Source organism: Seriola aureovittata, chromosome 4 (genome assembly GCF_021018895.1).
Source record: "Seriola aureovittata isolate HTS-2021-v1 ecotype China chromosome 4, ASM2101889v1, whole genome shotgun sequence".
Classification (NCBI taxonomy): Eukaryota; Metazoa; Chordata; class Actinopteri; order Carangiformes; family Carangidae; genus Seriola; species Seriola aureovittata.
This window is the reverse complement of record NC_079367.1, coordinates 8,092,635-8,118,446: the sequence shown is the minus strand read 5'-3', so window position 1 is coordinate 8,118,446 and position 25,812 is coordinate 8,092,635. Positions and strand designations below refer to the sequence as shown.

Below are 25,812 nucleotides of genomic sequence, written 5' to 3'. Positions count from 1 at the left end.
TGAAGCCATTTACCTACATTGTTTGCCTGAATATGATCTGAAGATAATTCTTAAATACTTAACTCTTATAAATGTTCTTGCTGTGAGAATGTCTCATCCTCCCAACATCTCGTAAAAAGGTTTTTCATCCCAAGATTTTGATATTAAACCCCTTCAGACATATTTTTGATGATTTTATGTACAAGTGTAACTTGAAATAATATTTATATCATGAAAATTATGTTAATTTCATATTTGACTTGCCCCATGTAGGAAATTTTTTTACTTTATACCCTCAAAATTAAGTAATTATTTTGCTTTGTTTAGCTGGGTCTACGCTGAGCTCTCATACTCAAAATAAATCAGGTAACATATTGGTATCAGTGTGTATGTCGACCTTATCAACATTTATGTCAGGACATAAATGCCAAAGATAAAACAACAAATCAAAAAAAAAAAACCCAACAAAGGTCGATAATGTATTTTCAGATGTTTTAAGACTCAAATATCAAGATTTGTATCAGCCTCAAAAGTCAAGTATTGATCTAGCTATAATTTCATTTGTAATAAAGTCTATAGCGCTGACACTGGCTTATGGTTTTATAAGATACAAGAAAACATCAAACAGCAGTTCACACACTCAATTATTGCGTCAAGGGATTTATTGTCTACATAAATCCCTCTCTGAAGTCTGTCTAAAAACATCTTTTAAAAACAGCTATTCACGTGTGCGTACCATTCAGTGACAACACATACTGCACAGTGTTGCTTACAACAGCAACTTACATGTTCACATATCAAATCTTTACAGGTAAAAGCAACATGATGGTACCACACTACTACTTATAAAAACAAAATAAAGACAAAATGTGACAATAAAAACCATTCTTGAGTAGAAAAATTGACAAGGCCAGAGCAGGAGACTTGATATTGATTGTGATACACGGAGTGTGACAAATGGGGCCCTATACTATATACTGAGACCTGTGTAGGAGGCTATGATCAGACAATTCTATTGTGAAAAGTCGTTCAAATATATAAGATTAGCAGTGAACTAATTAAAACCTGAGGGCTTCTTTTGGAGTCTTTGATGTAATGTTCACAGGGTTTGATTTTTTTATAAATGTTTTTTGATGGTAGTTATTTGGGGACAGTAGTTTTGGAAAACTGAGTTTAAGTTAAATTTAAATGTTAAATCTTCGTTCTTTCCTTCACAAGGAGAAATAGAAATAATGATGGTCCCAATCGTAACAATCCAGCTGCAACCAATGAGATGCGTCCATTACTTTGTGTCCAATTAGTTTGGACTCAGGATCTAACTCATGTTTGGCTGCTGCAGTATTTCAGCTTCAGTTATTAAGGTATCCAGCAACACCTCTGACCTTTTCATAAAGGTGGAGCAGTCAAGCTCTGTCAGATAAGCAGCATACTATAGGTACAGGACAGGTTTCATATATTCAACATATCCCTCTTCTGTTCTGGGGAAACCCAGTCCACTCTTCACCTCCTGTACACACAATGAGACTTGGGCTCATTCTTCATCTGAGCTGGAGGAGCTGGGCAGGAGAACACACTCCTGTCTTCTGCCCCTTTTCCGCCTCCTCTTTGCAATTCGCAGCCTCCTGTGAATCACATCTGGAAGACACACACAGATTGCAATGCTTATGAATACATTCAAAGGCACCTTTTTTCCTCCACCGAAGAGTTAATGCTATCGGTCTGTGTTAATTAGAAAAATCGGTCTAACACTATATTAAAGACCTCACTGAAATTACACAGTTAGGACATGGGCCAAGGAAGAAGTGACTGGTTGACATGACTAAACTAGTCAAGAGGATTGGCCAGCTCTCTGGCAATTGATCCCTGTGTAGTCCACTTACCTGCAACACTGTCGTAGTCCCGCCGTGGGTCGTGCCAGTAAAGACTAGGCGTGGTCCTCCAGTGGCGGTACAGGCGAGTGTGAAGCACAGACAGCGTCAGGAGAACCAGCAGGAAGCCCAGTGCTGCTGCCGCCCACACTGCCTCGTCTGTCCTGGGGGTCCTCGGCAACCCCTTATTCACAACGGCAGCTTGAGCCTCGGCTCCTGAGGCCTTGGTGCAGTCACAGTGTTCGCCTGCCTTGCAGCTGTCACAGTCATGGCTGTCAGGCAGGTAAACGGCTGGCTGTGGGTGTTGCTGCGGCTGGGGCAGAGATTTTGATTGCGATTTGGAAACAGAATCAAAGCCATTGTTTTCACTTTTGTGGTGAGAGTGTGTGGCACTGTGTGTTTGCTTATGTTCCACCTCTCTTTCTTTTACATCTACTACTTGATTATCCTTCATCTTACCATCTGCTGTGATAGCTTTATCATAGTTTTTCTCTTTAGACTCATTCTCCTTCATGCTGTGTTTAGGAGAGTCTGCACCTTCATCTTTGGAACTGAGAGCCAGGGCCTCAGGTGTTGTAGTGTGGTTATGTTTAGTGTTCACATCATCTGCAAGAACATCCATGCCAGCTGAGGGATTTGTGTTTTTGTGGTCAGTATACTTAGGGCTGAGCTGCAGAGTTGCCGTCTGTATCACTGTCTGTCTGTAACCCAAAGAAGCTGTGGGCTTCGTTGAAAGGCTCTGATTCAGATTTTGGATTTTAGATTGAGAAGGAGCTTCCCTTGGACCAGGGGGATCTGAGAGAGTCCTGTTCCCTGGAGGAGAATCTACTGATGGCCCAAGCGAGTTGCTGTTATTCTGGACACCCCCAGTTCTTCTGAGCGTGGTCCTGTTGGTCTGGTCGGTCAAAAAAGTGGAGGTGTGTGTTGTGCTGTCTCTCTTGCTCTCATTCTTAACATTCTCCTGTTTTTGTCTGATGGCAGCTCGTATCTGTCTGCTCTTCCCTTCCTTGTCCATTTTTTTCAATCTTTCCTTCTTCATGCTGGACTCCAGATCAGCCTCCATTGCTTCATTCAGCAGAGAAAAGATGGTCCGCTCACAGCACTGCCTCAAAGACTCCTGGGGATTAGTAACAGCCACTTACACACACTGAAATGACTCTTCAATACTGCTTTTATTGCAGTGCATGTAAAATTACTGGTGATTAACATGCATGCGAATAAACAAAATCAGCAGAATCATTAGTAAAGTCTCCAAACCTTCATGTTTGTTGAGCTCCGTTCCTCTGGATGTGTGTGTTGCTGCCTGTGCTGCTCAGCTGGCCACGTCAACAGCAGGTTGTATTTTCTGATGTGGTTCACACCACTGAATTTATTTCTTGTGGTCGTTGTGGTCTCCAGCCCATCACAGATGTCTGAAGAGGCCACAGTGGACAGCTCCAAAGTGTGACCCCAGGACACCACAGCTATTGGCTGAACACAGAGCCAGCAGTGAACACTCATCCCCCTTCTTCACATACTGTAGACTGCTTCAAAATACAAAATGAAAGCCTAATTGTTTGTGTGTCTGTAGGTTGTGCTAATTAATGGTACTATCAATCACACCTACACAAAGGTTGTTAAACCCTAAAGGTGGATTAACAGACACCTGATAGGCCTGGTTTTGCTTAGTCAATACCTAGGAGGTCCAAATGTGATAGAGTGGGATTAAATTACATGCTCAGTTATATTGCCCTACACAAGTATTAACGCTACCAAAAACATGTGATCAAGGTTTACAGAGTTCAAAATATTTAAACAAGTGAATCAAAAAAAGTTTAATTACATTGACTGACAGAATAAAGTGTAAACAGTGTTTCTTACCATGTTCTCATTGAGCTGTGGATGTGGGGTAATTATGTATTCTGACAAACAGGAGCGGGCCAGGATAGACAGAAGGAGACGCTCGTGGAGAGGAGCACAGGGGTGGTAGAGAAAAACAGTAGCTCCATGCTGGAAAATACACAACAATACAAGTAAGTGCTTAAAATAATATAAATATTGCATTCCCTCCTTATCTGTAAGTAATGTTTTTCAAATGACTGGGAGGTGGAAAACATCTGCAAACCACCAAATAACATGTTAAATCAGCTGTGATCTACAGAACACTCTGGCAATATGTTGTACAATGGGATAAAAATCCCTGACATGCCATTTCTGTCTCTTAAATCCCTGATATTCAATAAAGTCCATGTGCAGTGGCAGCTCTGCTACCAAGGATCCCAACAGGTAGAATATGAGTGTTGGCAGGCTTCCCTGTATGTAGGAAACAGTACATTGATTGTGTCTCTCCACAGTTTGATGCATTTCTGGTTTAAACAGATTGCAAGATTGTGGACTGTGGGCAAGTTGTTAATTCAACAGCCTGTATTTTACTGTATACAAGGTAGGTATATTTTAGTTGGTATGTTTTAATATACACAAAGTAAGAAGGTGGTGTTTTTCAGTTTTTTCTTTCTTTTCTTTTTCTTTTTTCAACTGTGACTTTAAATATATAATGGTTTGAGGTAAATGCTCTGTATGGATGTGTATCTCACTAACAACTGTTAGTCAGTTTCTGCACTGATGCCCTGAACACAAATGTCTATTAATTTTCTGTACTATGCAGATGAATACAGACAGAGACAGAGGCAGAAGCAGAACCAAGTGATGTTGTAACTTACATGCAAGTTATTGAGCCATCGTTGAGGAGGGCAGTACAAGTACTCTCCACTCTCTGCCCTTATTGGTCTGTACACACCACTAAAACACACACAAACACAAACACAGACACACAGCTCAATATCCTTGATAGCTCTTTTATATGTGACAAAGTGAAGTGTGCAGATCACTTTATTGCAGTATTACAAAGCAGTAGATAAGGACAAAAAACACCTTGTTGGTGTGACTAAAGGGGTCTTTAAAAATTTGTGTATATGTGTCAGCATATGTGTATATACAGAACAACTGAAGGTCTTTAACCTCGACCTACGTTGAGCCTACTCGATAATGTGTCCGTCCACATAGCCTTACCTGTTAGGAATGGTGTGATTGTAGGAGATGGATTTATCCATACAGATCTGCCTGGCTGGCTGCAGTGAAAAGAAAGTAGGTACAGTTAGATTTCCTTATTCCTGTGTTGACTCTAAACAGACATTCATCCCATTCAGCTTTAGGTTCATTTCATGCATTAGTATAACATTTGAGAGGTTTAATTTGGATGTGTCACTGTTATCTGAATGTGCTTTGATTTTAGGAAAACTGCCATGTGATGTTAGAGTTTGGAGGGTCAAAGGTTGAGGGAAAATTGGATGAAGATAGCAGTTGCTTGGTAAAGTGTTTACTTACCTCAGCATCATACACTGTGTCAATACTGGGATGTCTCTGTAGATGTCAGGGAGAGTGAATACTGGTTAAACCACTGAAAGAGCAACATGAACAACCTAAACAATGGCCATTGTATTGTATTTAGACTGCCTGTGAGGTGATCTGAAGCGGTGCGGGTAGTTTTGAGAACTGTTACTACCCTGTGCCACGTGCACAGACTTTACCACAATAGTTACTTTCCCATGATTGTTTAAACTTCCTGGCACCCAGTGTATTGTAGCACACCCCACCCATCTGAGTCAGTGAGGCTATAATGTGTATCACAGATCAAGATGATGTCTGCTGTATCCATGGTTACCTTCGTAGACTCTGGCCAGGTAGACACTGAACAGTCCCAATAAACTGCATCCACAGGCAGGTCCCTGTCCAATGAGAGCTAACACACACACACACACACACACACACACACACACACACGGAGTGCATTTTACTGCCCACAATAACTGAATGCCTTAATTTGTCCTTAAAACACAGTGTGGCACACACACCGACAGACACAATAGTTATTAATTTGTACCTTTCCATTGTCACACCACTCGGAGACCCCGCACCGACCCAAACTGACCCACAGCGCGGCCACGACAGTCACCGTCAGCGGCGGGGACGTCGTTTGGCTCGGCATGGTGACAACCAGTCATTAAAGTGAGAACGGACCCACATTTAAGGCTTGCTAGTTGTCATAGTTTCCCTTTGGTCCTCCAACTAGAGACCGACAGACAAAGAACTGACCTTTCATAATCCAAGAGCAAAATTTAATTGGCAAAAGTCCCATAACAGTGAGACTGTCGGAGAGATGTCGGCTAGAAAGGGTAACCGCCACACGGCGCCGTGTGTCCTCCGCTGTCTTCTTTAAGTTAAGGTAACGTTGGTTAGTTGTTCTACATTATAAGGTAAAAACACTGAAGGAGACTCAGCCATTTAACGTAGGCAAAAAGTAGGTAGGTAAAAGTAAGTGCTGTGGACTCCTGTAACTACTGCACCACTTTATGATACACAGCTGTCAAGTTATCAACATTGTTGAAAGACGTTTTCCTTAGAAATTTAAATAACATATGGTTCTTGTATCAACTTCATTAGCTATATTAATATCTTATATTTCTCAGTTTCTGCATCTAATTATTCATTTAAGAATTTAAGGACCATATTCTCTGGATATGTACAATCCAGTGTTTGTTCTTTCCTTTTCTTTTTTCTTTTTTGTAATAAATTTACTTTTATTTTGAGAATAAAATCTGATTTCCGGAATTAGCTGACTGGTGTTTCTAACTTCACAAAGCTTTAAACTACGGAAACGGAAAAGGATCATAAGATAAGACTCTCGTAGTAAAAATGACCCTGTCATACCTCTGAATAACCTCTGGGAGGCGATCCAACAACATTGCATAACTTAAATAAATCAATATTCTTTTTACCTCTTGTAGTTGGTTCATTATTTCTACAGACCAAAGGAGAAACACCTTCTCTCTGCGACCCAGTTCAAAGACTCAAGTATTAAAAGTATTGCGGCTGTTAAAAGCAAAAAGTTGGAGGTGTGCGATAGGTATCATGAATGATAACATGCCTTTCAATTTTGCATTTGGTACGTCCTGTTAAACAGTGGAACTTTACCCGCGATACCACTGGACTTTGTGCTTATGCAGACATTGCAGATAAACTACTATCCTCTTCCTAGGCACTGAAACAGGCATTACCTGTTGGCACAGGTAAACCACAAGAGCAGCCAGAATAACGAGACGTTGTTGCTTTCAAAATAAAAGATACTGTGTAAAATAGTCTGAAATAAGTGTGCAGTCTGTTAGTTGCTGTTTCTCACAGAGCAAGAAGATCATTCATGAAAATAGCACGCTTGGTACATTAGGTTTATAATAGGCACAGTTTTCGTAATGTTAAATGATTTCTTTCGAAGTGGGATTTATTTTGAAACTTGGGAAGTGTCTTATGTTGGCCTCCTCGACACTTCTCTGTTTCCTCATCCATAAAAACTCTAGCTGCACGCACACACACACACAGTTTTTCATAAAACTGCCCAGGTGGGTCTGTCAGAGGAGACCTGGGTCCCTGGACAGAGAAGTCTGGACCTGTATGGAGTCTACCCTCCTCAAAGGTTTGCTGTCTTTTAGACTGATTTGTTTAAAGTCTACTTAGTTAACAGTTTGATGGGTGTGTGCTTTATGACATTTTGGCATGCCTTTTCCTTCAATAAGCAGATAATCATTTCTAGTAGGCACATTGTCCATTTATATTGCAGTTTTATGGCGGTGTTTCTAAGACTAATATAATCTGTTTACACAAAACAAAGACATTTTCTTTGTTCCTTGTATTGTTAGGGGTGTGGCATTCCCCTGAATTGTTGTAATAATTGGCCTATTCACTGGATTCATGACAAAGGTCGCCTAAAAGGCATCAATCTGCAGGCATCAATTCATTGATTTACCTTATAATGTTTGAGTTATACTCCTCTGTTTTAACCTGGCTGTCTATTTAAAGGTGTGGGGCAACAAGGAAGTGCACTCTCAGTCATTCAAATTGCGGATTCAAATTTTTTTGTTTTAAAAAAGAGACCAGAGTAATTGGTGGCTGTAAGCCAAACATGTCTAATCCTGTCACACTGTACTGTTTAGCTCCAGGTGGAGCAGGCGCTGCAGGTGTCCAGCAGCCAGCAACGGCCCCGCCTGGTGGTTTGCAGCCCCTCGCTGAGGTAGCCGAACCTGCAGGCCTGGGAGATAAGAGTCAAACTGGACACCCCTCAGGAGCAGGAGATGGACAGGTGAGCAGGAGAGAATGCAAAACAACAATCAATTGAGTGCAGTGATCCATTTTGTTTCAGCACCAAATATTCATGGAGCTTTAGATATAATTTCATGACGCTAATCCAAAATGATAGATCTAAAAATGCAACTACAGTTGCCTAGCAAACTGTGTTACTATTATGCATATCTGCTGGGCGCCACCCAGATACTCCACCAAGACTGTGAAGGACACTTTAAATAATCTCTGCTCTTTTCTCTTTTTGTTTGTCACCAGGAGCTTTACTCATTTGACAGCTCTCTGTCCTCTTCAGAAAGCGAGGATGAGGGTATTGGCAAGAAAGAGAAGAAAAAGAAGAAAGTAAAGAAGAAGAAGAAAGTATGTGGTTTAGAAAGCTTATCTTCACAACCAAGTAATATTCACGACTAAATGTTTTTATTATCACTGAGTATTTTCTTGAAAACTCTCAGTGTAATGTGTCATTTAAGACAAAGTCATGTAGCTTCACAGCTGTCAGCTGATCTTGTAGCTTCTTGAGGGTGTTTCCTTGATTGGAAGTTACACACATGTGTGTCTACTTTGCAGAAATCATGAGTTTGCACAGTCCCGACACCTGACTGAGGAGGGAAGTGCAGTGTGGGTTGCACCTAGCAACAGCCAGTCAAACAGCAGAGAACTAGGAATGAGAGTCATTTCTTTATAATGTAGATCAACTGTCACTGTTGCAAAAGGTTTGATTGGCTTACAAAATAGCTGGAATGGGCGTGTGCGTGTGTGTGTGTGTGTGTGTGTGTGCATCATTTTCGTAAAACGGCTGCTTGTGTAGATTCCTTTGTGTGTTGCCAAGTGTTTGAGGAGCCCTTCCCTTCTGCTGCCAGCTACAGCGCCTCCTCTAAGCAGCTCTGACAAAGCCTCGCTCCAGTGTGTTTGTAGTGACTCATTTGTTTAGATTCTCGTTTAGCACTTTCACCAACAAAGGATTTGTATAAATAAACCTGTTCAATGTGCACATGAAGTTGAGCAGTAACATTCCCTTCCTTTTTCTCAACAGGATTCCAGCTCCTCCTCATCTTCATCTTCATCCTCATCCTCATCCTCATCCTCCTCTTCTTCATCCTCTTCCTCCAGCAGCTCTTCAGACAGTGACAGTGAGGTAAGTCTCGGTTAGGTGAAATTCCGTAGCCGTACAGAGGTATATGGCCTGCTCGCACCTGATGTCTTGCTATAACATATCACACACGAGTTGCTGTCATCATATGCCATTCAAAACCACAGCGCCCTGCCTGAGACGTTGCCTTGTGACTGCCTTGTTTGCGTTGATCAGTTTGAGATAAGACATCTTGATGTTTGATGCACAGCTCTCAGGGGTCTTTAAGTTGAAGCAAACATATTACCTTTAAACAAGTTGAACAAACTGTAGATCTGATGGTTTGACAGTGTACTTTTGTTTATGGTAATCCTTTAGATTTAGAACTCTTTCCTGCAGCATTGCTAAATTAAATCATTGGCCACGAGCACAAACAATTTCACATCGGCTCACAGGGGATTGATAGTCCCTTCTAACTATGTCACTGCCTTAGGTGAGGATATATGAGTTTTTCAGAGCTGACAATAACAAGCTGCTTGAAGAATATTTAGGGTGTATTTAGAAATTCAAAAAAATTGTTTTTATCATGTATTTTGGGGGATAAGTGCCTCAACCCTCCCCAGACCTGCTTTGTCAACAGTTTCAGCTTTGAAATAAACTGTATATCAAGGAGCACACAAACGCCTAAAGCATTTCGCCTTTTGGTCTAGTTTGGTAACATTTTGCCTCAGGTGACTGCAGTCACATGATGGCATGATATCTTACTCATTTTCTGAGGGTGTGGGTGGAAAATCAGGAGACTCAGGAAAAGCAAGTGACTCTCACAAGTTTTTAAGACAAAAGACAGAAACAAAGGTTCAAGAAAGTGTCAGGTTGAATTTTTGTATCCCACAAATTTGTAACCACTTAACATGCATAACATGTTACCATATAAATGACCACTTATAAAATATTCCAAGAGCAGAAGAGTCAGTGGACATAAGACTGGAATAAGTTTCACCCTGGACACTAGGCGGAGGCTTGAATGTCCCTGATCTGATAGGCGGTATCTGACAGGAGAGGAACACACCTAGTGACAATGTTTGAACACCCTCTGTATCTACCAGAGCAAGTCATGACAATAAAGTCTGGAGTGATCTATGTAGCGTTATATCAAATGGGAACTCCCCTGACATCAAAAATATGTGGGTGTGTGTGTGCTTACATGTATAGTTACATAGTAGTAGTTCTGTTTACTTGTGCATCTGTATGTGTCATATTATGTAAAGCCTGTGCATATCGTATCTCATGTGTTGATTTTTGCTACATGGTCATAGCAGGTGTGGATGTTTGTTATCTGACTTTAGTGAAGGCAGACAATTATTAATCTGTAACTAGTACGAGACACCCAGCCCTGTTCCTGGTAGTTGTATTTTTATTTATACTTTATGGAGCAAATGTAACATGCACTTTGCCTCCACACAACCTCCACTTATGTGCACATATACAATAGAATTAAACATGCAATAATAAAATAATCAACATCCCCTTGCAGGATGACAAGAAGAAGAAGAAGAAAAAGGACAAGAAGAAGAAAAAGGATGAGGAGAAAGAGTATGTTTGGGACAATGTCATCATATCTCATGTTGGTAAGAGAAACACAGCATTTTTCATTATAACTATAAATAAACAACTGTAATGTTTTTAAAGGATAATACATTTTAGGCTCTTTGCAATCAAAGTTACAAAAGTATATATTTCATATCATAGTCCCACCCCAAGTGAATATAACGTTTGCATTTATTCTTGTGTTCCAAACATGTGCCAAATCATTTCAGCTCACAGAGCTGCTTCAGAATACAGCTGGTTTCTTGCTAAAGGGCATCTTTGCAGAATTGAGTTCAAACTTCCAGTCTGTCCAGACCTTCCAGTTTCAGTAGGTGGTGGCACAGAGTGGAGGAGAGTGGGCCAACAGCTGGGTTGTCATTTAAACTCTGACATGCACATTTAATATCATCCACATGGTCAACAAATGTCTCTAAAGTTTTATGTTTACAGCAGCTCATGGAAACTTATTCATTCAGATTTTCATTTGTCTCAGTTACTTCAAAACTTTGGTGGCTGATTTTGTGAATGAATAAACAGAATTATATCCAAGAATATTCGGAGCTGCATGATTGTCTGTAAATTTCCTTTTTATTTGTTGCAGTGATGATATGTAATCTCAATCATATAAAATATGTAGTATTTGCATTTATTGAACAAGTGCTTTACATTTGAATGTATTAAATGTTTTCAGGTTCCGATGGACAAGTGGAACAGGTTTCTGGAGAGGGTCTGATCAAGTGCCAGGTGAGACAGAAAACAAACGACTCTCCATTTTAAACATGCTGTTGCTATTAAACCTGTCATTATAGATCTTTTGTGTGTTTGTTTGTTTGTTTATTTCAGGATTTGGGCTCATCAGATGATGACGATGACAAGAAGAAAGAAAAGAAGAAGAAGAAGAAGAAGGACAAGAAGAAGAAAAAGAAGAAGAAGGTATGTGAAATTTGCCTATAACACAGCAGATTGTTCAAGAATAATAAATTGGTTTATTCGGCCCGCACACATTAATAAATCACACAATGAATCAAATAGTGTGATGAAAACAATGAAAACTTTAAACCTTCATGTTACTTAATAGCTCTACTGTACTTCCTCTGTCCCAGAAATCATCCTCATCCTCATCTGACAGTTCATCATCTGACAGTGAGGATGAAAAGAAGAAGAAAAAGAAGAAGAAGAAAAAGAAGAAGAAGAATAAGAAGAAGGTAAGACTAAAAAGAGTGTTTTGTACTTTATAGTTACAACATCAACTGTCTGATCTGACTAATCAGTATGAATATGTGATACAGGACTCGAGCTCCTCTTCCTCAGATAGCTCCTCCTCTTCATCTTCGTCTTCTGACAGCGAAGATGACAAGAAGAAGAAGAAAAAGAAGAAAAAGGATAAGAAGAAGAAGAAAAAGAAAGACAAGAAAAAGGTAAAGCAATGTGAATGTTTTATAATTTGTCCTGGTCAGACTTCAGCCTCTTACATTTGTAAGTGGTACTATTGTTTACTAATAATTAAGACTGTGAGGGTTCTACAGAAAGTATACAGTCACACCTTTACCTGTAATTGATTGTAATTGTAATCATTCATGTGTTAATCATAGAAGGTACATTCTGTAATTATACTTAGTTGTCACATAGAGTACAATGACTAATTTGTAATGCATGATTTGTGATGCAGAATAAATTGCACATTTTTGCATGAATGACAAAATGAAAGGTTTTTTGTTATTGACACAGGATTCCAGCTCTTCATCTTCATCCTCATCTTCAGACAGTGATGAAGATAAGAAGAAAAAGAAGAAGAAGAAGAAGGACAAGAAAAAGAAGAAGAAGAAGGATAAGAAAATGGTAAACATCCACCTTCTTGGATTTTAAAAAGCCTAAAGCCTGTAAATTATGCAGGAGGTTTTCAGGTCATGTCACATTTTCCATTTTTGTTTTCTGCATACAGGAGGCTTAGGTTTTATTATGTTGTGCAGTATCTGGGGACAGTTTCTGGGTTAGACTCTTCATTTCTCAGTGCATGACTATAGAAAGGCGTGTATTCACTTTGTAGCACAGAACAAACCCATTTCCCCAACAGTGCACACACCTTCTGAGAAAATAAGTAGTAGCCTGTGTTCCTGTCGGGGCCTGCAGGAGAATGGCATGTTAAGTTACATAGTTTCACCACACTTCACCTCATATTGTTGATCTTTATTCAAATGATTTTGCATGAAAGAGACAGTGAAGGGGTATGTGCACTCGGGTCTGGTTATGATTTGTGAACAACGGCGTGTTGTTATGTGTTTGCATGTATTATATGCAGCTCTTGAAGGGGAAAACGAGGTACAGTATACACTATAAGCCTGAGCTTGATTCTATCTGTGTGTTTCCACAGGATGAAGAGAAGAGTGAGCTTAGCAGTGTTACTGGCGTTTCAGCAGCTGGTGAGTGTTTCCTCTTTGTGGAGACTCAAAAAGACGGAATAACAATCACAACAACAGTTGTCACTGTTCATAGTGTTGATGCAGCTATGTTGGACTTTCTCCATTTCTGCAGGTGGCGAGACCACAGGAACCAGCGCTGACGGAGATAAAAAGAAAGATGAAGATGCTGACAAGGTGAAATACTCACAAATACTGTATGCATATATACTGTATAAATATATGCACAAGTACACAGAAAGTCATTGCTTCCTTTTGTCATGACAGGCCAAGGCCAAAGAGCTTAAAGCTGCAGGAGCTTCGGCTGGTATGTGTGCTACTGTGGCTCTTACACAAATCAAACCGCAAGTGGAGGATTGGAAAAGTTATATTGTTTTGGTTGTAATGACGTCTCCTGTCCAGCAGGGGGAGCAGAGGCATTCCCTGATACTATTGAGGAAGGCCACCTGAGTGATGATGAGGGAGAAGGAGGCAATGAGATGGATAAGAAGAAGAAGTTAAAGAAGAAGAAGAAAAAGGTAATCGTGCTGCTAAAAATCGTATTGGTCTCTGTTCCCTAAACAAATTGAATAAAGTATTATCACCACTATATACTGATGCAATGTTTATGGCATAATACAGTTATTTTACAGGATAATCAAGACATAGAGACATCTCAAGACATCCATAGTGATTTCAAAATCATTGTCTGTGTTTTACAGGACTGTGGTTCATCTTCAGACAGTGATGATGACAAAAAAGATAAGAAGAAGAAAAAGAAGAAGAAGAAGGAAAAGGTACAGTATACAGAGAGCTGTGTAAACTGAGTTTATATCTGCTGATGGTGTTGTTTTCCCAAATTACCTTCTCTTTTTGCATTTACTGTCTTAAACTCGCCTCATTAGCATCAAACAGACACAGAAGTGTTTCTGTGTGCAGGATGGGTGAATTAAAAACTCTAAATTTAGATGTGGGAATATGAGTTTCTGTCTAATACAACTTAAAAGTTTGTAGATTTAAAAGGATTTTTTTTTTTTGTTTGATTTGATCCGCAGGACTCCTCCAGCTCCTCTTCATCTGATAGCTCCTCTTCAGACAGTGAAGATGACAAGAAGAAGAAGAAGAAGAAAAAGAAGAAGAAGAAGGTGAAGAAGAAGAAGGATAAGGTTTGTGTCTTCACAACACTTCTGTGTCTTCCATGTTTTTGTACTTGTGCTGTTTTTGAGTGGTTCAGTCGTGTATTGTATTGATATTAAACCCTTCTCTGTGCTTTCATTTTGCAGGATTCCAGCTCTTCCTCCTCCTCTTCCTCCTCCTCTGATAGTGAAGATGACAAGAAGAAGAAGAAGAAGAAGAAGAAGAAGAAGAAGAAGGTAAAAAATTTGTGGACACTTTTTATATGTTATGTTCTAATAATGGTTTCCTTTCAACTGTTGCTGTTTTAATAATTAATTCATAAAAGTAGCACCCCTTAGCTCAGTTTGCACTGGTTGTTAACCAGTGAAAAGTAGAGATTATTTAAGATTAAATTCCAAGGATGCAGCACTGTGACTGACTCTGACTTGTATACTTGTAGAAGTCCTGCTCTTCTGATGATAGCTCTTCTTCTTCCTCATCCTCTTCTTCCTCTGAGAGCGAAGATGACAAGGTGAGATGACACATGCCCAAATAATATATACTCTACTCAAATGACAAATGATACGTCTGCACCCAAGTTTACAGAGATAAACAGCAGCACATTTCATCATGGGTACGTCTTTTTTTTACTTTAGAAAAAGAAGAAAAAGAAAAAGAAGAAGGATAAGAAGAAGAAGAAGAAGAAAAAGAAGGTGGCAACATCTCATCTCTTGCTTTCCATTCCAGGACTGACAATGAGTTACAATATTTTATACAACTTTTGGGAATATTAACCTCTGAAAACCTTGAAAAACTTTTAAAAAAGACAAAATGCTGAAGCATCTTGAAAAGGAAAACTTAGGTAGCTTGCCATTGACACCTCTGTATCTGTAGAATTTCATACAAAAACACTGTAATGATGAAGTGTCCAGAAAGTGTGAGTGAAACAACTAAATTCAAAGTCAATATTCATGAGGTTATACAATGGTGTTGTGACTAAAACATTAACTCTTAGTGGTTATTTAGGCAAAATGACTGCTCACAAAATTATTAACAAGTAACTACTGTTACTACGGTATGAATGAAATGTGATGTGTGTTATATACAATTTCACTTCTTTCCAGGATTCTTCTTCTTCTTCTGACTCCTCCAGTGATTCTTCTAGTGATGATGACAAGAAGAAAAAGAAGAAGAAGAAAAAGGATAAAAAGAAGAAGAAAAAGAAAGACAAGAAAAAGGTAAAACAATGTGCAGGTGTTGTATTTGGTGCTATTAAACCTGCTAAGTGCTATTCCCTGTGAATATTAAAAAGGCAATGTAGTAATATCATTATCATATTTACATCAAAGGACTCAGATTCTTCTAGCAGTGATGATGACAAGAAGAAGAAAAAGAAGAAGAAGAAAGACAAGAAGAAGAAAAAGAAGAAGGACAAAAAGAAGGTAATTCAGTATTTGATAAACAAAAATCTGTTTTTATGAACGGTGTTCTTAAAATATATGATTGACATAGTTTCAATCTGAACAGGACTCAAGCTCCAGTTCATCGAGTTCCTCTGATAGTTCCAGTGACAAGGAAAATAAAAAGGAGAAGAAGGACAAAAAGAAGAAGAAGAAAAAGGTACATTACTCATACTCAGTGGGAATATCATCAGATTTATTTATTTCTCTGTGAAGGTGAAATGACTGAATCTTATTGGTTCCCTGTTTGCCCCCCAGACTTCGGGTTCATCAGGAAGTGAAACTGTGGAGAAGAAGAAGATTGTAAGTAAAATGAATTTATGTTTAAAAAAAAAAGAAAAAAAAAGGGTGATTACAAGATTGAATTCATTCTTGGGTCAAGCTGATATTTCCTTAAGTTAAGAAAACTGCCATAATCTTTCCTCACAGACAGTCTGTTCTCCTTCTGTAAGGTTAACCTGGTTTCCCATTTACAGTATCCTTCATGTGTGGTGGTGTTGATTTCATTCCAGGAAAGCCCAGACGGTGAGCAAAGTGGCGAGCCGAAAATGGAAGTTTCAGGTTCAGGTAGTGGTGGACTTTCTGCTAGCAGCAGCAGCAGTTCCAAGCCTGGCGGTACTACAGCCTCCTACGTGCCACTCCCCTCTAAACCCGTGTTGAAGCTGGATCCTCTTCCTCCCTCACCTGTCTACAAGCCCTCTGTCTCTGGCTCCTCACTGAGTATTGGGGAAAGGTCCCCCATTCGCAGACCTGTCAGCCCCATGGAGTCCCTGATGGGGAGCCCAAGGAGGTTTGGAGATGGAGGGACCCGTTCCACTACCCACCTCACCTCAAGTGATCTACTGAGAGGCCCCAAACCTTACCAATGATGACATGTCATAGATTAAAATAATAATGTTAACGATTTTTAAAAAGTGTGTTTTAATGACATTGGAGGAAGTTGAATGTGATGATGAGCTATGCTCCAATGATGCTGTCAGTGCCCTGATTTTATGCAAGAAAAAGATTCACATGTGGTGTGTTTTGTGTTCAAGATAATTTTACATGAAAAATTATTTTATATTTTTTTTGAACTGGTAAGAAAGGAAAGGAAAGGAGATCTGTGGAGGAAATGTCAATTCACAATCACATGAAATAATTTCAAATGCTTGCTTTGGGGAATAAAACTGTGATTTTATCTGTTTTGTTTCTTGTGCCTGTTGTTGTTATTATTATGACTTTAACATATGGTGAATTCAAGTACTCCTACATCTCAGGTTCTTCAGGTGCAGAGCAGGAAATAACTAATTTATATTGCCCCATAGCATCTGGATGTAAAGGGAAATTAGAGTCAAAAGATTAAGAATCAACAAATTATTTTACTATTTATTTTAATTATTTTTAAATAACTGGAAATGACTTCATAATTTTTCTGATAATACTTAGGTTTAGTAGGCAGGCTACAACTTTTAATGCAAGTATCAACGGCAGTTACTTATTTCGATACTCTGGTATTTCCGCCTGCACATGAACGTAGCTCCCCTGCTGTAAATGAACGGAGAGTACATGAACCTTGAACGTTTAACCCAGGAGCAGAGGTGGATAAGGGGCGTGGTTCGGTTAGGTCACGGTCACGTGTATTAGGTGCGGTCGATCCAGATTTCCTGTGTGTGAGAAACGCAGCCTGTCAGTGTTTGTTGTCACTTGTTTGGAAAAGCGCATGAGGAGCAGTCAGAATGGATTTCAATCTGTCATCAGGTACGCACATCTAAATCGATCATGTTCATGTTCATCTCTGTTAATGCTTGATGTAGTTCGGGTTTGACTTTAACAGCACTTAGGAAAGCAACAGGTAGTTGTGGGACAGGATTTGAACCTGGCAGTGTGATTTCCAATATACAGTGGCTATGCTTAATAATCAAAACCAAAAGACAGTCCCAGCTAGTGGATATAATGTGTCGCTTTACTCCTGCAGTTTACACACATTGCTTGTAATTCAGATTCTCCGTGACACTTTTTTTCTAACTCGATACTTAACTGCTCACTTCTGTCTCCCTTTCCAGCTTTAGATAAGAATGAAGAGGTGGTGAAGAGTGAGGAGGCTCAGAAGGATGAGTTTAGTTGGCCCTGGAACAAGAACAAGGATAAGGATAAGGTAGGAGCTTTGTATGCATACGTCCTTTCCCAGATGCTCATGTAGTTCATAAACATGAGAGCTTTTCCAGGTACTGAGAAGTAGAATTGGGCATCAGTGTCTGTCTTTGGATCTAGGGGTTTAAACTGTTTTTTTAATATCAAAAAGTTGCCTCTCTGATAAATGTGCCTTTGGGCTACCAACTCTTTGGCACAATAGACAGTGGAAAACACAGTTCTCACTCTACATTGATTAATCATGATCACTAGAACCATGCACAGTCATTAAATCTGATCTGATTCAATTGATCATCTATTCAAAGTCAACTTTTGCCATTTTTTTTTTAGAGCGACAGTAAGGACAAGTGTGGAAGTAAGGACAAGTGTGGAAGTAAGCACAAGTCTGACAAGAAGCATAAGTCTGACAGAAAGGATAAGAGCAAAGATGGCGACAAGAAGGACAAGAAGAAAAAGAACAAGGAGGGAGGATCAAGCACTTCATCCTCATCTTCCTCATCCTCCTCCAGCAGTGATGAGGTAAGCCCAGTGCAACAGTTTTAGGGATCTATTACCAATTTGATTTTTGATTTCACAAAATGCTTTTGGTCTAGTCTTGTTGGATTTTTGGCAATACCAAGGAATACCAAGAGTGTGTGAAGGTGTTGCCACGTTTGAGGATCTAAGACCTTTTAAAAAGCGAAATGCAATAAAATGCAGCTCAACAGGTAACAGCTGTCACACCTTGTTACAAAGGTTGACAAATGAATCACCAGCCGGCACATCTGTGTGTGTGTGTGTGTGTGGTATGTGTGGAGCATCCACAAACAGGTCTTACAAGCAGTGCTGGTTTTAATCAGACTTGGCACACCACACCCTCCTGTGTGTGTGTGTGTGTGTGTGTGTGTGTATACTGTTTTCATTCATAGCTCATACTGTTGTCAAGTGACTGTATCTCCCATATCTGCAGATTCATTTTTAGCTTGTTAACCAGCAACCAATCTGAGAGCAACAGCTACGATCTTATCAACTAGTCTGAATTCCTTTTGCTTTGTTTGCAGCTTCATTGTGAGAAAACAGAACATGTTGGTCACATATATATGAATAATAGGTTTTAGGTGCAAATGACCAAAGCCAAAGAAGGAAGAGCCCAGCCCAGTGTGGGAAGAGAGGAAATACTGATTAGATAGGAGAGTCATAAAATAACTTTCTAATCACTTGCATGGAAGTGAACAGGCTCATCTCAAACCTGTCATGGCCTGACTAGACTTCAGAACATTCCTCCTCCAAAAATGGTGCTTGTTACGGCTCATGCTGCTGCCGGAATGATTTGTGCATTAAAGATGGAGAAGGAGCTGTGGCACTTAAGATGTCCTTTAATAAAACATGTTTCCTTCCTGCAGTAACAGCATTGTCCTTTTTGTCATTTCAGGACTGATGCTTCCTGAGGGCCAGGACTGCTCTGTTAGTCTCTTATGATCTTGTCCATTGACAAAGTGAATGTGTGTGTGTGTGTGTTTGTGTGTGTATGCAATTGTACCAACTTTTCTTCTTGTCTCGTCACTGGTGTCACAGAAACATAATGGTTTTGTGTAAACAAATCTGCTAATTCCTAGAAGTAAATGTTCAACAACAAACCAGCAACTGCAGGTTCTTTGTTTGTCAAAATTCTCCTGTCAAGTAAAGTGTGTTTTCTTCACCACTAGATGGCAGTGTTCTACATTTTTAAGGTCAGTCAAAGTTTAAGATGAAAGGAGTCTTATTTTTAAGATTTAAACTTTTAAAATACAAAGAAAACATAGACAACTTGACATTATCAGCAGGTGCCAATGGACCAGAGGTGAAGAAGTATTCAGATCCTTTACTTAAATAAAAGTAACAATGTAAAAATACTTGACTACAAGTTAAAGTATTCTCAGCAAAGTCTACTTAAGTATGAAGTAAAACTTGTTATGCAAAGGACTGTGTTGAGTCTTATGTTGTTATTTACAGGATGATTATCACTGATGCATTAAGATATAAACAGCATTTTATTGTTGTAGCTGGTCGAGGAGGAGCAAGAGTGAACTATTATACACGCTGCTGGGTAGTTTATTCTAGAAAAAGCAAAGAAATTTAATATTTGATATATTTTGTATGTAAGATCTTAATCTGCAAAGTAACAGCTATAACAGTGAGATAATGTGGTGATGTAAAATAACAATATTTCCCTTTGAAATGTGGAGGAATACAAGTATTAAGTAGCATCGAATGGAAGAACTCGAGTAAGGTACTAGTAACTCAAAATTACACTTAACTACGGTATTTGTATATATAAATGTATTGCATTCACTGGCTGAGGTGGACACACTTAGACCTGATTGAACTGATCAACAATAAAAAATATCATTGTATGGGAAAAAGTGAAACTCCAAAGGCAACAAAGGGTCCAACAACTCAAAGAATACATGATGCAGCACTAAAACAAAGTTCACCCATTTACCTGACATCAATATTCAAGTTATCATGAACTCCAGACAGGACTGTCAGGAGAAGAGAATTACAGCATTTAGCATTGAGGATCTCCTTCAGGTCTTTTGAATCTTTTATGGGGGTGCAGAAAAAAGAAAAATGGAGCGGTTTCAGAAGGGAATCAATAATAAATCAACCATGCATCTTTTGGTGGCTGCTGAAGAAACCCAATTTAACCCATCCATCATTTTCAACCCCTTATTTTATTTAACCTGTAAAGGAATATTGAGGGGAGAAATCAGCGGGTGATTTACAAGAACATCTTGATTAATTGATCTGGTAAAAGCAAACCAATGCATGAGATTACATTCGTGCCAAAAATGTGCACCTCTTTTCAGAATAGCATACAGTATCGCAAAAGTTGTATGAGTGTTTCAGAGCAGGAGCTGAGGGTACATGTGAGAAAAGTTTAAAAGACAGAGAGCGAGAGATGAACAAAGAGCTTGATTTGAAGGTCTCAGGACATGCTTAAACTCTTCTAACTTGTACCTTATTTGTCTGCAGTGACAGCTAAATTTCTATGAATTAACTGCCAACAGCTGTGGGACCAAAGGAAGGATGGAGGGATGGATAGATGGATGTACAGGGCACTGCCCCCATCATGTCTTTCCCTTTGATTTTCCTTTTCTTGATGTCTAAAAATCTAATTATGAAAGAAATTTCAAAAACAACCCAACACTGTTTCTCTTTTGATGTTTTGATTCGTTTTTGGCTAAGTAACTGTGTGCAGTCTAGTAAGAAGTCATTTAGTGCTGAGGTGAGCTAAGTGTGATCAGTGGATCAGAGAGATCAGAGGCCTGAACACGGTTTGTTTGATGCAGTCTCCTCTGCTGCTTCTTTTAATCACTGAGTGGCTCCTTCAGCCCACAGTCACTCCTGTGTGTTTCTTTTTCCTGCTGTGCTTTACTAAAGGTTCTTGTCTTTGAATTAGTAGATTATCCTCTACAACAGTATATAAAATCTTTGATTCATTACGATTGAACTTTTCAGAAATAATGATGCCTCTCAGTGTCTTTCACACACTCACATGTGTCGCTGTCTTTATCGTTTGGATACGTGTGTGTGTGTTGTGACTGTTTCTCTTGGTGCCACTGAGAACATGAAAAAAGTATTTAAAATATATACACACCCCAGAAATATAGGCTATAGTCTTGTGAATTATGATATATATATATATATATATATATATATATATATATATATATATATATATATATATGATTATAAATATTATTCCTTGTATTTATTACTACTATAAAATCTCAGAGGTGCATTAAATTTATATGGCTATAAGGCCACCAAGTACCACCAATAATCTGTTCTATTCTACTCTATCGGTCGTTCTGTGGACGCACCGCAGGAGGGCACGAACGTCTCTCTCTCTCTTGACTGGCGTCATGGGTCTCCCAGCAACAGCCGGGCTCCAGCTCACCTCAATCATCCGCTGCTGAGTGCCGTCAAGCCGCACGAACACACTCAGACTGAAACCGGAAACTAACTGTATGTTTGCCTAGACAATAAAAGCACACTGAGTTCAGGTGAGCTTCTTGCGGTTTCATTCACTTTAAGCCTATTTACCTGCAGGCTTATCCTGGCGGACTATAGCTACTGGGTACTGTCAGTGGGGTTATAGCCAGTTTGCCAGCAACATGTAGGTAAATAGACCCCGACATGAAATTGAATTCTGTAACAATCTCATTTGCAGGTGAATTGCTTCTTCAGAGAAGTTCAGTTTTTTACTTACTTTAAAAATACTTTGTATACTTTCGATGCTTAAAAGCACTTAAAAGATCCTTCATTATTGAAAACTGACTTGAAAGCAGGAAAGTGCGGGGAGCACACAGGTAGCTTGAGTTTAGGCCTACATAGAGAGAAGTGGTCTAATCCTGATTGACGGACTAACCCTTTGACCTGTTGCCACTTTATTACAATAGTGTAATCTGCACTATTCCACTTAGTCAACATAGGATGTCGTATATCAGCTAGCCTACTCCGCGCTTCTTTACGATTTTTGTTTTATTTGGAAAAAATCTCAACCGGAAGTCGTGTTATTTCCAGTGCGGTGTGACTTTCTCCCAGGTTCGCTCAGCTGCAGCAGATCAGACGAGAAATCATGGAGCGCAACAAGACACGTTGGAGAGACTCACCAAGCGGACGGGAAAAGTGCCAGTTTCTGGTCTGCTTGTAAGTCACTTTCAGCGGTAGTGGGAAGATTGTCCTTCTCGAGCAGGTGGACGTTGAGTTGGCCTATTTCCAATGTGCGTAAATTGACAGGAGAGGTCTAGGAAAGAAAACAGTCTTGGAGTGACCGGCAGCTACCAAAGAACGGGAGGAAAGGAGGAGTGAAAAGAGCCCGAAGGAGAGACGAGTGCCGGGTGGATGGAAATGCTCTCTGCGTTATTTCTTCCCACACATTTGAACATTTCACGTTTTTTCTGGAAAATGTCGCGGGTGTGCGCTGCGTAAAACCGCCGACTTCTTTCATGTCTCATGCCAGTAGAAGTAACAGTTACTTTTCTTCAAGTTAACTGTGAGAGGAGCTGTGATTTCATAAAAGAGGAGGCACTGGGCTAAAACTGAGAGCGAGTCTCTGAACAGTTACGAACCATGGTGAAGTTTCATAACTCGGACCTATGGATAGCCTGGATGGTCATTTTCTGCATGGAGGGTAAGTTGTGTGTCCCCCAGAAACTTGTTTACTCTTCCCAAGCTGCAAGCACAATACACCTTGTACACTCACAATCCTACAGGATGATGATAATAATAATAATAATAATAATAATAATAATAATAATAATAATAATGATAATGATAATGATAATAGGTTATAAGGAGAATATTTCAAAACGTTTACAGATTTTGAATCACGTGGACAAATCATTATTACAATACATCTGCATCAGTATTGCAAAAACAGATGTATCTGGAATTAAACTGTGCCTCTCCAACCTCTCCTCTCCAAGAGCGCGTGCCACAGCTATTTGACACCCCCCCCCCCCCCCCCCCCTTAATACTGTATGTTTGGATCAGGCTGATAAATCCTCGGCATTTCCACAAAAACTAAAGCACAGATTTAGGATGACTTTTCCCCAGCACTAGTCGCCATGTCATCTCTCCCAAAAGCACTCGGCGCTCTGCCGTGCCTGATAACGCTTTTGCACGTCTTACACAACACAAGGCCTAAAATTACTGCTTTTTTAAAAATTTATTTATTTTTTTTAAACCGTGCAACCGCCACTGATACACTTTAGAACGTGGCATAGGAGTGGGAGCGTCTGTGTTTTGAAATAGAAACGGAGCAGACGGTGGAGGGTTGCGCTGGTAATCCGCCCGATTAACGAGAAGCATGGTGACCAGGCAGCACAGGAGCGCAGGCAACCCCAAAGGAAAATTACTATATGTTCCTATAATTCTTCAGTGGGGAATTATACTGTGTGTGTATGTGTGTGTGGCAAAAATAGCAAGTTTGTTGACCTTATCTTCTTCTTAGTCCAGTGGCTGTATTGTAGCAATCCAGCAACATTCCTATTGAGAGAACATTAAAGTTTAGTGAGTTTGTTGTATTACTTTATTTTGTACAGCCTCATGAAATACTGAAAATGTAAATTAAAGTTTGGTATATTTATCTAATTTGTTAAATAAAATGCTTCCTGTAGTTCTGAGAACAGTAGTTAGAGTTACGGATTAAAATTCAAATCTTAAAAGATGATAAATAACATGCAGACAAGATTAATGTTGCCCATTAACAACTGTGCATCATTAGCAAATGTATTCACGCAAATATGATATAGGCTAATGAATGAAGATAGTTAAAAATGCATCCAGAGACTGTTAAATAGCTGTAAGTTGAAAATGAATGAACTCCCTGAAACAATCTTCCACTTTCTTTCACACAATGTACAAATCTTTGTCAGAAAAATAGCAGAGCAGAGAAGAACCAAAACAGTCCCTTTAGAGCCTCATGTCTGGTCTCAAAAAGCATTTCCACTGAACCATGCAGGCACACACACACACACACACACATGCGCACATACACAAACAAACACACCAGCTTGACATGTCAATTTGGACAGAACAATTGTGTGAGATTGAATTTAGACTTGATTGCACAGGTGTCTCACTCCACTGCTCACTTGTTTAGTTGTATACCTTTGTGGTGAGTGGACGTTTGGTGTCTTGTCAGCTTTACTCAATGTTACACACACACACACACACACACACACACACACACACACACACACACACACACACACACACACACATATACGTACACAGCTTGATTTAATTTTCTATGGCTCTGCTACTTTCTGATAAAATGGTTCGAAATGAAAACAGTAGATTGTGGCCATTCCGTCTTTTCCCCCCAAAGTAATCGCATGTATCTCCAGTTATTGCCTCAGTTATTGCAATGAGTGAAGGTTCAAGTTTACAAATGACTTTACAGTAAGAACAAACTGCACATATGAGCTCAGCAGCTCCTTTAACACGCCAACTTGTTCAGACAGAAGCTTCGTTCTCTGGACAATTTTTTCTTCTCTCCTCATGTGTCTTGGCGAGGAGCTGCCAGTGTTTCTATAAATAAGTTCTGATGCAGCAAAGTCAGTATTGATTGTGGTTGCTTGTTTTGGCTGTGTGTACTGACCTCCACTTTTTGCATGTTAGACATTGTCACTAGATTGTTCTGATCTGTTCATCTGTTCATGTTAGACGACACTGGATTGTTTGGGTTTATTACACAAACAGGCCTGAATCATGTCAAGTGTGTTTTGGCTTGAATGAGATGTTCATGCCACCCTGCGCGTGTTTGTGGAGGTGGACTTGCTATTAAGTAAAAAGTGAAACATTTTGAAAAGAAGAAAACTGTGAGCAACTATGACAGGAGGAAGTTGGTTTCATAAGTGACTTGGACGGGCGTCAGTCATGGCAAAGTTCAGGTCAGGGCCCTTCGTACTTTCAGCATTAGTCAGAGGACATGTCATGTCTTCCTTCAGCCATCAACCCTCCCCATCTTCACATTAATATTGTATTTATCTTTCTCAGTTAGAAATGGGCAACTTATAGTGAAGTCACAGTAAAGAAAAGCTGGGTTCATCAGCTCTGCAGTGCATGAAGTGTTAGAAGAAAAATAAAATTCTAAAACATTAGAAGAAAAAACAGTGGAAGCTCTAAGCTAATAAATCTGATTGGTTCAGCTGATGTCATAGCGAAACCCCTTGGTGATACAGACACAGAGCTGCTCTGTCCATGATGTCCCGATTTAACGATCCACCCAGAACAACCCTCAAGGGTGTGGTAGTGACCGATCTGTAGGTCTAATCAATTCAGCAAATTAAATCCAAGCGGAGGTGGTGGCTCTGAACTTTTCAACTACAGTTGTTTGTTTTGGTTGTTTGCATAGATCCTATAGAACATTTCAAATTTGCATACAGTGAAATGTTCTGATTTAGCCTGCAGGCTTCCATCCAACTGTCTGTATATTTGATATGAAGAGTCCGGCGAGGGACGAGGAGCGCTGGAGCATAACAAAAGAAAGACAACATGGAGTGTTT

The 25,812-nt window shown here is 39.6% G+C and overlaps 3 protein-coding genes across 5 annotated transcripts in view; 2 read left to right on the top strand and 1 right to left on the bottom strand.

Moving 5' to 3' along the window:
- Window positions 1-445: 445 nt before the first annotated feature.
- On the bottom strand, window positions 446-6,175 carry tp53i13 (tumor protein p53 inducible protein 13). The gene is made up of 9 exons (XM_056375125.1): window positions 5,767-6,175; window positions 5,548-5,625; window positions 5,211-5,246; window positions 4,896-4,954; window positions 4,547-4,625; window positions 3,708-3,836; window positions 3,105-3,317; window positions 1,860-2,964; window positions 446-1,614 (listed from the first exon to the last, which is right to left on the bottom strand). Exons 1-9 carry the CDS (start codon window positions 5,869-5,871, stop codon window positions 1,511-1,513), a joined length of 1,908 nt encoding a protein of 635 aa, XP_056231100.1. The 5' UTR covers window positions 5,872-6,175; the 3' UTR covers window positions 446-1,510.
- Window positions 6,176-7,197: 1,022 nt separating this feature from the next.
- Window positions 7,198-19,396, top strand: LOC130168205 (cylicin-2-like). Of its 3 annotated transcripts, none has more exons than XM_056374868.1 (27): window positions 7,198-7,353; window positions 7,871-8,016; window positions 8,274-8,375; window positions 9,049-9,150; window positions 10,619-10,712; window positions 11,363-11,415; window positions 11,515-11,604; window positions 11,775-11,876; window positions 11,961-12,089; window positions 12,400-12,510; window positions 13,043-13,091; window positions 13,204-13,265; window positions 13,356-13,395; window positions 13,494-13,606; window positions 13,790-13,864; window positions 14,123-14,233; window positions 14,351-14,440; window positions 14,644-14,715; window positions 14,840-14,896; window positions 15,308-15,421; window positions 15,533-15,625; window positions 15,711-15,803; window positions 15,902-15,946; window positions 16,156-17,380; window positions 17,686-17,777; window positions 18,104-18,292; window positions 19,185-19,396. In XM_056374868.1, the coding sequence occupies exons 1-24, from the start codon at window positions 7,332-7,334 to the stop codon at window positions 16,510-16,512; spliced, it is 2,322 nt and encodes a 773-aa protein (XP_056230843.1). In that variant the 5' UTR covers window positions 7,198-7,331; the 3' UTR covers window positions 16,513-17,380; window positions 17,686-17,777; window positions 18,104-18,292; window positions 19,185-19,396. The 3 variants fall into 3 exon arrangements, with proteins under 3 accessions (XP_056230843.1, XP_056230842.1, XP_056230841.1); XM_056374867.1 differs by having other exon boundaries at window positions 13,491-13,606; window positions 14,647-14,715; XM_056374866.1 differs by having other exon boundaries at window positions 13,491-13,606.
- A 2,948-nt stretch (window positions 19,397-22,344) lies between these two features.
- Window positions 22,345-25,812, top strand: part of igsf11 (immunoglobulin superfamily member 11) — a 92,537-nt gene continuing 89,069 nt past the window's right edge. Inside the window, exon 1 of the mRNA XM_056375001.1 lies at window positions 22,345-22,931. Within this exon, the coding sequence (XP_056230976.1) occupies window positions 22,871-22,931 (61 nt within the window). The 5' untranslated portion in view covers window positions 22,345-22,870. The remainder of the gene's footprint in view (window positions 22,932-25,812) is intronic.